The 16,673-nt window shown below is 44.1% G+C and overlaps 1 protein-coding gene across 2 annotated transcripts in view; it reads left to right on the plus strand.

Moving 5' to 3' along the window:
• The window catches only part of LOC308281259 (uncharacterized protein), a 32,565-nt gene that overhangs the window by 4,255 nt on the left and 11,637 nt on the right, over nucleotides 1-16,673 (plus strand). For both annotated transcript variants that reach the window (XM_080721395.1, XM_080721396.1), the window contains exons 3-11: nucleotides 330-391; nucleotides 967-993; nucleotides 1,135-1,361; nucleotides 5,301-5,446; nucleotides 9,818-10,015; nucleotides 11,013-11,111; nucleotides 12,021-12,082; nucleotides 14,680-14,723; nucleotides 16,465-16,586. In XM_080721395.1, the coding sequence (XP_080577521.1) occupies nucleotides 330-391; nucleotides 967-993; nucleotides 1,135-1,361; nucleotides 5,301-5,446; nucleotides 9,818-10,015; nucleotides 11,013-11,111; nucleotides 12,021-12,082; nucleotides 14,680-14,723; nucleotides 16,465-16,586 (987 nt within the window). The remainder of the gene's footprint in view (nucleotides 1-329; nucleotides 392-966; nucleotides 994-1,134; nucleotides 1,362-5,300; nucleotides 5,447-9,817; nucleotides 10,016-11,012; nucleotides 11,112-12,020; nucleotides 12,083-14,679; nucleotides 14,724-16,464; nucleotides 16,587-16,673) is intronic.

Here is a 16,673-nt window from a genome sequence, read left to right on the forward strand (position 1 = left end):
ATCTTTATCCCACGATTTTGCAACCCATTTTCACCCAGTGCCAATTGCCTATGTAATCCTGGGCTCTGCTCTCCCTCTGCCGCGCCTGGGGAGACAACGGACTGACCTCATGCTTCCTTCAGTGCATGAGTAGTCCAAGTTGTTTCTTTTCACCTGACAGGGGGGATTTCTCCGGGATGGATGTAGTGTGCGTGGAAGGAACACGTTATTCCAACCAGTTCCTTTCCCCCCCATCAAGCGCCCCGGCTGGCCAGGGGGAGGCATTATTGAGACCAGGAAGGATTACTTGGCCATGACTCTTGACATGTCTCTCTCTCTTTCTTCTCCAGGACTGGATTGATCATGTCAGAAGCCTAAAACACCTTGCTTCCTGCCGAGACCTACGCACCAAGTGAGGAGCCATTTCACTCATTTGCTGCCAAACCCGTAGATCCCGGAAATTTACCGCTGTACCTCCCTGCCAAGCCCGTAGATCCCGGAAATTCAAAAAAAAAAGGAAAAAAAAAAAAAATTACCCCAAAAAATGTAGTAGGCATGATGGCAATCGCGAAATCGCATGTTTAACCCCCATAGCAACCCCATCTTTCAAGCATGGCAGCCATCTTTGTTTACATTTTAGGAAAACATCTCAGGCATTATCTCATGAATGCCTGAACGGATTTCCATTCTGACTTTTTTGTTTGAAAGCTGTGAGCAATCTGCACACACGTGGTGCATGATCTAGGCATGGGTGTGCATTATCCGTGCACTATGAATTACATGGAAGTCTATGGAGACTTATGGCAGGATTGGAGTACGAAGGTATTGTTAAATGGCAGCAAATGAGTTAAACACAATGTCTTGTAGAAGCCATAAATCGCCTTCTGATGTCTGAAATCTTGGGTATTTTATATGAAAAGGCGAGTTGTTGGACTATGTGCTAAACAACCGTGTGTGTGTGTGTGTGTGTGTGTGTGTGTTGTGTAGGTACCCAGCGTGGAAGGCACGTGTGAGGTCAGTATCACGTGTGTTTCAATTATTTTATTTAGTTTAATACATACTGAACCATTGAAAACATGCAAGAAGTCACATTACAACTGTATTAAATGACTTCCCACTTCCCTTCGCCTCTCTGTCTCTTCCTGACCACTCTAGGAGGCAACAAGATGGCGGCCAAACCACCTGGCACGCCAAGGAGCGTTCTCAGCCCGTGTCCCGTCCCCCTTCCTGGTCTCCAAAGCCCGGTCCTCTTCCTGCCAAACCCAAAATCCCCTCGCTGTTTGACATTACATTTCCTCCTCCTGGGCGCCCGATGAGGGAGCGCTCTCTGGTCCAAGAAGACGGCCCACCAGCCACCTGGCACGCCAAGGAGTCTCCACGGCGTAAGTAATAGGGGGTGTGTAGCGATACATTTTAACAGCGATACGATACGCATCACGATACATGGACGATATTGGTTCATAGGCGTACCGTTAGGTTCCCAGGTGGGGGGGTCCTATTTGGACCGGCCCAGCCCACAGCCTAGTCCAGTATGATTCGCCGGCGCCGCCAGGCGCCGGCCGAAAAATCGCGGTTCGGGTCGGTTCGGATCGCCTGAAAGTTCGGTTTGGTTTGGGTTTCTGTGTGCATTTCCAGGTCGGTTCTGGTGTGTAACAATGAGTTATCACACAGTGCAGCATGTATATACGTGCACACTACACACATGCACTGCACGTGTAGGGTTTTTATGGACACATTTACATTTTCTGGCCCAGCTCAAACTGCCCCAACACAGCATCAATTTTCACAGCCCAGCCCAGCCATTAAATACATGTCAAATACGTCTTTGAATGTGCAAAAACAGAATGGAGGAGAAACTTCAGCACTGATTTAGAGCACATAGCCTAACAGTGCAGTGCAACAGAGCCATACAAAATATTTTATATCATTAGAACATATAAAGCAATGAACCGTTAATTACATGACGGCATGATGAGTGACGACATGCATGCTTGTTTTAACACTCCTGTATATGATTGTACACACGGAGCACAACTACTACTGTATCACAGAGATGAGACAAAATAAACAACTATAAAGAGAAAGAGACGGTCGAAACACCAAAGCAACAGCTCTATGCCTCTAGTCTAATTATTTTCTACAATCTATGCTCTTATCAGTTATCACAAGGCACAACAAGAAGCCAACCAGCAGAAGGTAATTATAACCAGCTCCTTACCTAATCTGCTGCGGATGTGCAAAGTTTAACAAACTTTCAAAGGGTGTACGTTTGTAGTCAAAGGAGCATTGTTTTCATATCATAATATGAACTTTAGTTTAGTCAAAAGCTTGTACAATCCACACTGGTCCACACGTGAGTTCTTCTGTTTACATTGGGGTACTAACAAGCAGAAGCACTTCATTTCCTCTCATGGTATGGTAGATTTCAAAATAAGAGGATACTCCCGTTGGGAACTGGTTTTATTTTTAAGTCTACTTACAGGAAGTAATGGACTTAATTAGAATTACATGACACGACCAGTTTCGAGTGGGTTTTCGAGCATAGGGAAGCCTAAGGGCCGACCGCAGCCTCTTCTAGCGTCCGCTTGGTCCTAGTGCCGGCCCCATTTGAGGCTTTTTTCCTCTCCTTTTTGGATTTCAGCGTCACGGCAGCCCAACTGGTGGTCCGCAGCCCACGGGGGACAAAACGTACGGGACCCCCCCGTCTCCTACACCGCTGTATTGGTTCATTCATGGCGATAAGATTCGATTCGATTCAAACCCACCTTAACATGAACACAGAGATTACACATGTTTATCGATAGACCAAGAGTAGCTATATGGAATCGGAAGGTAATTAGAACCCTCTTTTTCATTCTCCCTCTTAACCCATTTAGTGCTCCTGACATTAACGGGTTAAAATGTCCAGCGCGCCCCCCCCCCCGGCCCCATTCACTACCGTTGTCTTATTTTGAAGGCCAGAAGTCCATAGCGTAAACACTTCCGGTCTGACGTCATCGCATCATTCACAGGAAGCGATCATGTTTACGTGGTGCCATGCTGGATCGAATCGGTGCTTTCCAACATGTGCTTTATAAGCGAGCATCTGCCTCCATCTTCGCTTCTAAAGTGTAGTTTTGAGATAATGGACATTAAAGATGAGATCCCCGTCCACCTCAATGTTATGGGATTACTATTTTGTGCCCGTGGAGCCGTGATGAGGATAAATCAGCGACGGATTTCGGCTCGGGACGTTCCGCCATTGTATCCGGTAATATAACCGCCGTTACAGTAATATATTACTTTTCACGAGTATACTCGTGATCGGCACCATGTTCTTTTCGAGTATTTTTCACGAGTATTCTCGGGATCGGCGCAAAATGAGTTAAAATTGCCTAATACAAGGCACAAATACTTAGTTTCCATACAATCAATTATTTGCATTGCAAAATGATTCGATACCACATTTTAAAACGATACAAGGTGATACAAAGCCAAAACGGTACAATATTTTGCTTTTGCAAAAGATATAGTAGATCATTGCCAATTAAAATCGATTTTTCGATTCAATTACTATATCGTTACACCGCTAGTAAGTAATCAATAGAGGGGGAAAAAAATCATTTTGGGAGTGAACTCCTTTAGCATTTTGACTGCCATTAGCAATCCTATTTGATATACCTGATTTTCTGTGGATCCCAAGGTACAAGGTAACAAAAACTAAATGAAAAAGGAGTAACAAACCATTTTAGTCCTCAAAGTGTGGTCCAGGGACTCTCTGGTAGAGCCCTGCATCGGGAGCGCGCTCCCGCGGGACTTGCAGGACCCGTCATCATATAGTGCGGCGCGGGCGGTAGTTTAATCCCTGCGGGAGGGGACGGGCGGTCAAAATAAACTCGGCGGCGCCGCAAAATCCCGCACTCTCCCGCAATAAGCTTTTATCTATACTTTAGCAAGATGTGAATATGTAGAGAATCAATGTAACTTCCCCTGCTGAGCGCCGGAGGAGAACGCATGGATGGACCTACAGCACATGGAATTTCTCTTTCTCTCTCTCTCTCGCTCTAACTTCCCCTCCCTCCCTCTCTCGTCTGTTAACCGGTGGGCAGATATTTGCGGCGGCATTGTCACTCACTATTTAGCCTAAATAACAACTATTTATTATAATATAGTCCCATCGCCTAAGTCCAATCGCAATATAAACACGTTACCTCTGTTAACAACCTCACAAATGCTCCTCTCTCGCGCACGTAGGCCTACACTAGTCCTGTTCGTTTTGGATCTCAATGGATTATACAAACGTCAACGTGCCTTCTATTCTTTAGCAAGTCAAGATGTGAATACTATAGAGAACGCAATTCTCCCTGCTGAGTGAGGACTGGACAACGCACCCACATTGATACAGTACGTGGACTGGAGTCTCTCTTTCTCTCCGCCAAGTTCTCCCTCTCTCTCGCCTCTTGCTCTCTCTCACTCCGTGCGTGGCTCCCTCGCTCGCCCTCGCCCTCTCTCTCTCTCTTTCTCTCATTTGTTCTCACCAACTGTCAGTCCGTCACAACTATGCTCCTCGCATGGCGCACACGGCAGTGACGGCACACTTTTTTGTTTGGTAATGGTTTTGGATCTCATTTCAATGTGCCTTCTTGGGAGGGAGGCTGTTGGACGTTCTGCGGCGCCCGCGCCGCGGGAGTCCGCGGGTCAAAATTCACATAATGTGTTTGTCGCGGGTGGGAGCGGCGGAGAGGAAATTACAGCGGGCGGTCAAAAATGAAATCATTGGCGGCGCGGGCAGGAGTCGGCAGAAATCAGGCGGGAGCGGGCGGGAGCGGGTTCAATAAATCAGTCCCGCGCAGACCTCTACTCTCTGGGTTCCTTTTGGGAGGTCCAATGGTAACATGGCATTGGTTCAACCTCCTGTTGGTCCGACCACCTTAACCCTAACCTCAGTAAAACTATGCCTAACCTCAGTAAAACTTTGCCTAACCCTAACCCTAACCGTGGTCCGGCCAACAGGAGGTCAAACTATTGCGCAGTCCCCACACATTTTGTCGTTTCCTGCGTTTCTCCTGTTCAGATGGAGAGTTGGAGACGTGAGGCGCAGAGTGTCTTCACAAGATTTTAATAATATTCTGACATCCTGGTCAATCCCACTGGTTTTGATGACCCTGTGTCCTTTTCCACTAGCCAGATTGTAATATCTCATCTAATTGGCAGATCATAGATTTTGTTGAACACTTTGACAGTTCTCTAGCGCCTCCTTCAGGGCAAGGCGCTACAGATCACAATGTGGATTGGTTGTTTCTTTATGAATGATTCCCTTTTCCCCCTGCTTCAATCTGCAGCTACAGGGGACTCTTCTCGCGGTGGTTTGAAACGTCCCCATGATTCATCTGCCAGAGCCATCAACGCGGCCAAGCCTCCTGTGAAGACAAACCCTGCGCCCGGGTCCAAGATAACTAAGCCGGGGATCTCTGAGGCTGATGAAACAGTGGGTCTATTATAGACTTCTTATTTAAAGTTACAAATATAGTTTTAAACTATGAAGTTCTTAATCTTGTGGCATGTCAATAACTCCCAAGTGGTTATGAGTGCAACAGCCTTTTCAGCTTAAGCCGGCCATACATTACACGATCATCGGGCCCGACTGAATCGGGTAGAATTAAACACTACAGGATCATTTTTTCAGATTATTTTACCAGATAATCTAAACGGGCTCAGACTAGCCGTTTTGAACAGTCGGGCGCTCCGCACGCTACAGGATTCTATTCAGATTGAGTCGGGCCTGAACAAAGCAATAATACATAATATAATGAATACAAAATGTCACGGGGCTGTTCTTCGCCTTGCAACACACACGCACGCACACGCACTGCAACACATAAACGTACACCATCGCTTCGCGCAATGGAGGAAAAAAACGCTTCAATTGTGTCCCATTTTGATGATCATATGAGTTCACTTTGACACGTTTCATGTCATGTCCATCCATGCCTCTGTTTCAACTCTCTGATTTTTACCCTCTCTGTCTCTATCACTGCTGCGTGCTGCGTGTTGTATGCCTCTCGCGGTGGTGCCTGATTTATGATTAGTCCAGAGCAGTATAATCGTCGTATGACTGTGTGGCGCACAGAACATTAGATTTCCAAGATCAAACTATGTCCCTCCGCACCACATAGTAGGGTTTGTAGATCAGGCAGGGGGCGTGTACTTGCAAGAGCAAAGTGGAGATGGGATTTATGGCTCTTTGAAGTGAGCCGGATCTCTGGGATCCGTTCCTTTCAAAGAGCCGTTCAAAAGACTGGCTCATTCGAGTTACTAGTTACTTTGTAGATTTTGATTATAATTACAAATAACTTCAACCCTATACATTTATTTATGACATACATAGTTTACATACCTGCCATTTGAAAATAGCTAGCCGATCTACAAGCTCACAATGTGTCACGTTGCGACCCATTGTGAGCTTGTAGATCAGCTACTTTCAAATGATTTTTCTACATTTTACTCAGGACATTTACACAGGACATTCTGCATAATGAGTATGTTCTAATATTGGTACTTTAAGTACATTTTGATACCAATACTTTTTTACTTTACTTTTATTCCAGTACATTAGCATTCGAAACTTCAACTTGATTGCAGTATTGATATTTTTACTTAAGTAAAGAAATTGAGTACTTGTCTTTTTCCACCACTGTTCATTAGAAAGGAACGGCTCCCTACTGTGAACCGAATCCTATCGTTCATTTCTAGAGCCGTTCAAAAGACTCGATTCGTTCGCGAACGTCCCACCTCGAGCGTGTGCTGTTCCCACTCCAGTCTGTGACGGCACGGGTAGTGACTATTTCTGCTGATATAAAACAAACTCGCTACCATTGAGTTTTAATTCCCATCGCAAGCAATCATGATACAACCTGGGCGGATGTATGTGGACGGTATGAAAAGTGTGTCTGCGTGCGCGCGAGCGTGTGCATGTGTGTGTGTGTGTGAGTGAGAGAGAGTGAGGGAGGGAGGTAGAGATGGAGAGAGAAAAAAAGAGAGAGAGATCTGTCGATCAGCTGCAGCTGTCTTTCTTTCGGTCACCCGCTGCTGTTCCAGACGGGATCCCAGGAAAATATCAAACATGTTTGAAAAGAGTCGGGCTGGCCCCGATCGTCCTCCGAGCCACTCGGCTGGGCTCCGAGTGGATCTGTGAGACCTCATGCTAGACGACGTTCATGCCCGATAGTCGGGCCCGTTTCAGTCGGAGGAAGCCCGATTGTCGGGAGGGTAATTAAATAGCCCGATTATCGGCTAGTGTAGGGCCGCCTTTAGCTCAGTTTGCTCTGAATGTTGCTCCTCTTCTTGCTTCTAATGTGGTCAGATGGGTGGGCCATGTTTATTTTAACCCATTTCGGCCTAGAATTATTGAATGATTTAACTATTGAAAAATAGCAGATCTACAAGCTCACAGCGCGGCTGCACTGCGAGCTTGTATATCTGCTATTTTTGAAAAAGTCCTGAAAATGTGTGCAAGTCATTGAATACATGTTTTTTTTTTTTTTTTTTGCTTCTGGGTGGTCCCTGGAACTAGATATTTTGAGATGGGGGTCCGTTGCCAAATCAATATCAGTTTGGGGGTCCTTCACATGAAAAGGTTTGAGAACCACTGACATAGTAGTCTCTCAAGAACAGACTAACTGAGCTCCAGTTCAAGTGAAAAGGACCTTTTCTTTGACGATGGCTCGCCAGATTGCTGAAATAGAAACAAGTATTCAAAAGACTTATAGAATCTAAATTAAAATTCTCACGATTTTTCAAAAATAGCAGATCTACAAGCTCGCAGTGCGGCACTCAGTCTTCTTCTTGTCGTGTCCACAAGACAGTCAGTTACAAGGCTTGGCTAGATGTGGTTCAGCCACAACTGAACACATTGCTGTCCCTTCTCATTAAACTCTGCCAAGTCTGATGCTGTGCATGGCTGTTCCAGCAGGGGGCATATCAGGAGGTTCTGCAGATGACACAGGAGTGGATTTTCACTCCTGTCCCAGAAAAAAATCCTGTCCCATCCCAATCCTGGGCCAGAGTAAAAAAATAAATCCCGTCCTGTCCCACTCCAGTACAATGACTCCTGGTCCCATCCCGCTCCTGGTCAAAATCACTCCCGTTCACATCCCGCTCCCGGAAGAGAATTAAAAAATAGAATCGCGCAGATGTTTTTCTATTTTGATCCATATTATATTTGATATCATGATATGATATATTATTATTATATAATGTATAATTTTATAATGTTCGCAGTTCAAAGACCTCACTTTACTGTGCAATTTATTTCTGCGATTTGATGAACTGGTCTGGGATAGAGTTCTCAACGGGCCTGAAAATTAAGGCCCGGCCCTAACTGAGCCCGACAGGGTCGGCCCGAGGCCCGGCCCGACCCTAACTAGTTTCATCATTTTAAGCCCGAAGCCCTAAAAAGCCCGAGTGAAGGAAAATAAACAAATTTAAAAACGCCTCCAGGTGGCGCCACGCCGCCACCGCGGTGACCGTACCATGTGTTATTATAGCGAGTAGTAGGCTGAGAGAGTGAGATTAGCCTACCTTTCCACTTTTGGTTCGGCAATGTTAGCATGTTCTCTCATGAAGAAAAGTTTAATCCTTAATCCTCCTCATCTTGTTCACACGGTGCAACGCATGCATCTGTCTGCTCTTGCTCTGCATGTGCCGTCTCTGTCAGAGTCTCTCCTCCACTTTCTTTCGTTTCGTTTCGGACAAATTTGACCTGTTGTAACCCCACCATCGTAAAGCTGCTGCTGTCGCTGATTTATGACCCTCCCTGGCCTGGAGAGAAGCACTGATCTGCAAGTTCTAAACAAGTCAGATCGTGATGCAAAGCAGACTTCAGTTGGTTTGTAGATTGAATGGTGTTGAGAACGTGTTGGTTTTGGTGCGCAACACCAGTCTGCTATTATTAGCAGCCTGTGCTGCCAGCATCGCTGACCGCGGCTCTCTGTCTCTCACGCACTCTGCTCTGCCTCGTCTACTGCCACTGCCAGTGGTGTGCTCCGAGTGCTCGTGCGGTCACATAGTAAATAAGCGAGTGAAACGCCAGTCAGCGCCATGTTCTTTATCTTTATTAAATATGAAGAAAAAAAAATAATGAACTTTTTTTTTTTTCTTTTTTTTTTTTCTTTTTTTTTTACTGAACCCGAGGCTCGGCCCGACCCGACTAATTAGCATACTTTTTGAGCCCGGCCCGGCCCGAATATGTCGGGTCGGGTAGGGTCGGGTTCGGGCAGAGTTTGAGAACTCTAGTCTGGGATGATTCCCACTCCTGCCCACTCCTGTTGATTTTCATTCCTGTCCCGTCCCGATCCTGGCATTAATACAAATTTGACTCCTGTCCTGCAGGAATCCCACGGGACCCACGGGAACTCCTGTAAAATGTCATCCTCTATTCTGCGCTGTGAGCTTGTATATCTGCTATGTTAAAGTTAAAGCATAAAATAATGATACACAATAATGTGTACCCGTTCTAAATGGGTTTAATGATCAATCAATTGATTGTGTGCTGGCTTGGATCAATGGAACTAAAAGACTATACTTTAAGTACCTATTTAGCAGTGTGACATTTCTCAAGGTTTGAAATTACATAAAATTAATTCTCGATGTTAGTGTTATATTATCATTAAAGTCGTTGTTTTGCCAATTATTTGAATTTGCACTTACACTATCCTCATAGTTTTGATTTGATGTGATAATCAAAGTCCAAAAAGGGGTAGGATGAAGTAAATACTTACTTGGCCCCTGGAGGTTGAGAGCCACTGACCTGGGCTCTTTTTACAGTGGGACAGAGACCTAAAGGTCTGTTACTTTCCAGTGTGTTAAAGTTCCGCCGGCCAAGAAACTGAAGAAGGTCGCCATCCAAGGGGACCCATCCAGCCTGGCCTGTCTGGTGTACCTGACCGGCATCCCCACGGCGGCCACACTACAAGAAGTGGAAGCGTGGGTCAGGGGCTTTGGGAAGGTCAACAACGTGGTTCTGCTGTCTGCCAGCGAGGAAGACCCAGGACAGAAGGTACTCTCCTTAGGGCTGGGCAGTATGACTTCCACAATCACCATTAATTCAACAGATAGAAGGTACTCTCCTGGGCCGTATGACTTCCACAATCACCATTAATTCAAACGTTTTGCCTTGATTATTCTATTTTTAATAGACGCTTGTCTTTATTATAATCTATATTCTTTTAACCCATTCAGGCAACCCATTTTAACCCCTGAGCGCAAACCTGTGTCACTTTAGGTTTTAACCACTTTAACCATTATTTTATGCTTTAACTATTGAAAAATAGCAGATATACAAGCTCACAGCGCGGCACCGAGGGCCACGCCGCGAGCTTGTAGATCTGCTATTTTGACATTGTGTGCAAGTCTTGTCCCGCTTCTATAAATGTCTTTGTGGTTCTCAAACCTTTTCATGTCAAGGACCCCCAAAATGACATGTATTTGGCCGCGGACCCACCCATCTCAAAACATGTTGTTCCAGGGACCACCCAGAAGCAAATATTTGAGTTACAAATGTTCACTTTTAAAAAGATGATATTCAAAGACTTGGAAAAATAAATCGAGATTTTTCAAAAATGGCAGATCTACAAGCTTGCAGCGCAGCACTCGGTGCCGCGCTGTGAGCTTGTATATCTGCTATTTTTCAATGGTTAAATAAAGAATAATTATAGGCCTAAATGGGTTAATAGACGCTTATCATTATTATCTATATTCTTTAAACGGAAATAGCAGAATATCAGAATATCACCTTTTATATCTGCTATTTTTCAATGGTTAAATAAAAAGTAATTATAGGCCTAAATGGGTTAATAGACGCTTATCATTATTATCTATATTCTTTAAACGGAAATAGCAGAATATCAGAATATCACCTTTTATATCTGCTATTTTTCAATGGTTAAATAAAAAGTAATTATAGGCCTAAATGGGTTAATAGACGCTTATCATTATTATCTTTATTCTTTTAATGAAAATGGCGTTGAACAGAGTGTGACTGTGTTCTCTCCCAGGCTTCAGTGTGTATGGAGAGGCAACAGGATGCTCTGGCTCTGGCCCAGTGTAGCAGCCTCTCCATCAGAGACCAGCCCATCACCGCCACCTTGGCCAAGGTATTGTTTTCATTTAGTTTAACCATTGGGGGGCATTGCCCACCCAGATTAGACTTTGTGCACCCCCAGTCCAGACTGGCCAGCCACCATTATTTTAAGGTGTTTTTTAGGTGTTAATTATATACTGAATGTTATATATGTTTTGTTTTGTTCTTTGTGATTATTACAAATAAATACATTTTCAAAGTAATGAATAGTCTTATGAAAATGCAATAATAAAAGGTAGCCTACACTGGTGCTGCACAGAGTTGGGTTTGTTTTGATGTCTTTTCATTTGTTGTTGTGCATGCAGCATGGGAAATTCAAATCTTTTCAGTGAGAAAACGTAATCTTAATGGACATTACTAGTTTAGCTCACCAAGGGCTGTCACTATTATGACATTTTACATGACGATTAACTGTCACTCAAATAATTGCGATTAAGGATTTATTGTGTTTCTGTCATTGATGCCTACAAGCCAAACATTCCTGTTTGGTTTGTATGCTTTGAAGTTGCACATGGCAGATATGACACATAACCTAAATATACAAAGAAATTACTTGCATAATATTTGAGAAATTTATACTTTGAAAAAGAACCTTGATAGTGGAAACAGCCGATCTACAAGCTCACAATGTGTCGCATCGCGACACGTTCTGAGCTTGTAGATCTGCTATTTCCACTTTTTTTTAAAAAATATGATCATTTTTCAACATTATGACAAAATAATTGTGATTATGTAAAATAATGGCGATTAGACCATTGATTATGTAATAATTGTGACAGCCCTATACAGACCCCTGGGAATAAGCAGCATATCTGTGTGCTTCAGATACAGTTTTATGCATTGAAGTCTGAATACTCTACTGGCAATGTGTGGTTAATTGATGCATCAATTAATGCATTTTATTGTTTACTTGTTTTTAAAGAGACCAGATGCATTGTTTTTAAAGACACCAGAAGCAGCCCACTCAACAGCAGACATTAAAAGGTAAGTTAAGCCCCTTTTCCACTGGCCCAACACCACACCACACCACTCCACACCACACAGGGGTTGACACTAAGGTCTCAGAGGCACTTGCCCGTCGGGCAAGTACAGGTCATGTTCTACTTGCCCTCGGGTCATGGCCACTTGCCCCCCCCCCCCCCCCCCCCCCTCCCTACTGCCAAAAAAAATTATATATAATAATAATAATAAAAGGTTTTATTTCCATAGACCTGATTGCTTGTTTCTCTCTCATAAAGAAAACATGGCAACGGTGGGCAAAGTTAGACGGTTGTAGTCGGAGATGTGATTCTCTTTAGCACACAAACGCTTGCAAGCTGGCTGCACACACATGCTGTTCAGTAACGTGTGGATACTGGATATGTGTCGCTGCAGGGAGGAAACTTCGGAAAAGCAGTGTTGACCAGGACGCTGAGGACGTTTGTTCTGACTCTTTGAAAACAAAAACACACACGCTACTCTACCTAGCGCTACTCCTGCGCCTGTTTTGGGGATTGAGAGAACTCATAGCTAAAGACTAGTTTCTCCATAGCAGTCACTTCATGTTCACACAATGAGGCTGTCGCTTTACGGGTTGCATCGCGCGATTTCTAATTAGTTGCAGCTGAGCGCTCATCGTGTCCGATGCACGTCTTTTTTAGCATAATGTGTGATGCGAGCTTGTAGAATAGCGGTTTTCAAGGGAGCTCACGTCGCAGCAAACTATCCCACTGCACGACGTTCGTTCAGTGTGTGTGGGGACTATGGAGGCATGGACTGGGGGAGAGAGAGAGAGCGAGCGAGAGAGAGAGGCGGAACATTAGTCTAATATAGCCCCGCGTTCAGCGTTCAAGTAGGCTAACGATTAACGAAACATATCTTATTATTATGTTACTCAAAATGGGCACCTGCCCGGTCGGGCAACCTGGTAGCAAACTTCACCTGCCCGACCATATTATTTACCTGCCCCGGGCAGTCGGGCAGGCGTTAGTGTCAACCCCTGCCACACCACCCACTTGTGCCAGGTTTTCCACTACAAGGACCTGGGTAGAGTGGTGTGAAAGTGGTACTAAACGTGGTACTAAAAAGTATCCAATCTAGTGTAGGTCTGAGCTAGGCCAAACAGGACCAAACACTTCATAATGACTGATCACTCACTGACTTTCCGTTTAGACCACCAGGATATAGTTGTAATACTAGAGGTTCGCGGGAGTCCACGCCCGCTTCTTTACTGAAAAAAAAAAAAGTAAAAAAAAAAATTGGGGGGGGAACTATTGTGGCGGAACTATTGTGCCGCAGCGCAAGTTTCCGGTCGGACATATTTGACCGCCGGACGCACTTCCGGTTAGGTACTCCGTGTGCCACGTGATCAGTCCTAGCCAATTGGAGTGCTGCATTTGGTTGTGTCTGACAAACAAACAAATACCGCTGGCTGCAGTTCTAAAATGTATATATAGATGATGATAATAGATTATATTGTGTTATAACCACTATTATCTATTATCTATTATAGTACATTATAATTGTCATAGTAATACATTAATACTTTATAGTGTATTATAATCACAGTTATAATCCATTATAGTGTATTATAATTTAGGATGGTTTTAATACAAATTTATATTGTATTATAATCACAGTTAAAAGGGTCAATTTGTTTCTTACCGATAGGGGTACTTGTGTGTAATGGAAAATGTAGATATTTGTATGTGGTGCGGTGTGGTGTAGTGTGGTGTGGTGTAGTGTAGTGTGGTGCTAAAGCTGCAGTTGAAAAAATGCTTTGGATGTGTTCTGTCTTCTTTTGCAAGCCCTCTCACTCCCCTCTGTCATTTGATGCACATTGCAATAGTATTTTGTAGGCCTACACACTGTAAAGAGAAGGGGGAGACCTTGAAATGTTCGAGAAACACAGAATCCACAGCGCCAATATTTATTATAATGTAAATACAAATATTGGAGTTGCCCACAATCTGCACCATTCCAGAAGAGTGCGGGGATGGAGAGACTAGAGAATCTCCTGAAAGACGGACGGAATGTAAAGGAACTGTTGGTGTTGCACTGCGGGACTCATTGAATATGCGAACAGAAGGTAATAAAATGGATTTGGGAGCATAGCCTAATTACAATGCATAATCTCATAAAAAACAATATATATTTTATAGTTGAAGGGCAAATACACGTTATACACAGTAGTATGGTCGGCAATGTGCGAGCCCATGGCACCTTCCGCGACCCCAAGTTGGGTCGGGACACATAGTTTGAGAACCGCTACCACTTTGTCTTTCCGTGGAGGCTGGAGCCTTGTTTCTTTATTCAATCAACTGCCAGAAAAAATAGACTAAAACTTTTTCCCCACTCAACTCTGGCCCGAGATCGCTAGGGGTGGTCATCCAGGATATCTGGCTCAATTGAAAAGGTATCAGATATTTCACTGGCACAGCGGGATATACCGGGCCCGAATTCAAGACAGAGGATCGCTGTTGTTTGAAATGATCACCGATAAACCCCCGGGGACGAGATCTGATCTGATGCAATATCGCATCTCGTCTGGGGGGCCCTTAACACTACTTTGAGGAGAAACCACTGTGTTTGTTTCTTCACAGGAAATCTTCACTGAAAAGGTCTGCCATAGCTGGTGAGGATTCAGGTAAGATGACCCACGGAGAGATTAAAACATATACATCAGTATAGGGGTGGGCGATATGGTGATAAATATCGCTGAAACGATACAATGTCTCCACGATATGCCTTTTCAGAGATATCGTATATATATTGTGATACAATGAGGGAGCCTTATAAAAAAAAAAGACAGATTCAATGCTGGCTTAATTTAAACCTGCATTTTTGTCTAAACCAGTTCTTAAACTTTAAAATGATAAGGTCTCCCCTTAACTCTGACAGCATACAAATGAAACCAAATTGGTTTCATTTGTATACTGAACATTGTAATGTATACTGTAACATACTTGTAAGGATCAATTTAGACCTCCCATAAGGAACCCAGAGAGTCCCTGGACCCCACATGGGGGACCACTAGTCTAAATGGTCTGTTACTCCTTTTTCTTTTAGTTGTCAATTTAGACCTCCCATAAGGAACCCAGAGAGTCCCTGGACCCCACATGGGGGACCACTAGTCTAAATGGTCTGTTACTCCTTTTTCTTTTAGTTTTTGTTACCTTGTTGGTGGTTGTACTGTTAAGTAACTTGGAAAAATAAACATAAAAACCAACATGAAAAGGAATCTTGATAAGATTGTGTATCGTGATGTATTTTTCCTGTGCAAGAACATAATTTAGTTGATTGGCCCAGCCCATGTGGGCCTGGGTTTAATGTTATGGCATACAGGGTTCCCACGGTCATGAGATTCCTGAAAATATTTTGAAATTAGAACAATATTTTTCCAGTACTAGAAAAGTTTTGGAATTGATCAAGGGTCCTGGAAGGTCCTGTAAAAAATAGCTATTCATTGTTTTTAGTTATTGATTTTGTTAACTCATTTACTGCCACCATAAATTTGAGGGTTCATTGCCAAGATTTTCTTACCTTTTGACGTGGGCACGTGCGTGTCCAACGTGCAGGAACTGCATGAACGCCACGGCCCGTTCGCAGCGTGCACGTTTATTTTTGTTACACTGCCTGTCTTTGGGCATTGCACATAGGAGTAAGTGACTCGTTGTTGCGCTGAATTATTGTTATATAGTCCTGGAAATTGGGTTAAATATTCTGGAAAGGTTTTGGAAATTCATTGGTAAATTAAAAATGTGTTGGAACCCTGGGTGAGGTTAGGTGAGGTTATTGCTGGCTTAGTGTGTCTAAAAAAAATACATATTTAGCCACTTGTACGCATGCCCCCAACCACTGAAACCAAAATACTAAAAACTTTAAAACGAAAGCAGTAAATGAAAACATTTTAACCCTTTTTGTGCCTATCCCGGACAAGTTCGGCGTTTTTTCAATCCAATACAATGTTTTTTTTGCTATTTTACTTACCCTGAGCTGCTTGTAGAGATGTGGGTGGTCCTGGCTCGTCCTACGCTTTCCAACGAGTGATTCTAGATGGTCTGACGATTACTGTCGGCGGCGCGACGTATTCCGGGGTGCCTATCCCGCTCTAGTCCGGGATATTTAATAAAATGAACTAATTAATCGGAGGCCTCAACGAAGCCCCGGTCTAATTTTCCATCCATGCCCGGGGCCGCGATTCTGTTTACATCGGCCCGTAATCGGGCAACGCCGCCGCACCGCACCGCCCACTCCAATACAAACTCACATCTTTAGAGACCTTTTTCTCTGAACTGTGTTCCCAGTGCAGCGACAAAGTTGTGTGTGTTTTCTGTTTGTCTAAACAAGACATTTATCCGGGCGGGCGTGTGTGTTTTCTACTGCAGGAAAATCCAGCGTTTTGATCTCTGGGCTTCCTGACAGTGGCTGGTCTGAGAGTGATGTCATCAAAGCGTGCCGGCCCTTTGGTGCCCTCATTTACAGCATCCTGGTTAGGCAGCTGGGGAAGGTGCGTGTGACACACACACACACACACACACACACACACACACACGCACACACACACACACACACACTCTGCAGGGAAGGGTGCCAG

Source organism: Nannobrachium achirus, assembly GCF_963921795.1.
Source record: "Nannobrachium achirus genome assembly, chromosome: 3".
Classification (NCBI taxonomy): Eukaryota; Metazoa; Chordata; class Actinopteri; order Myctophiformes; family Myctophidae; genus Nannobrachium; species Nannobrachium achirus.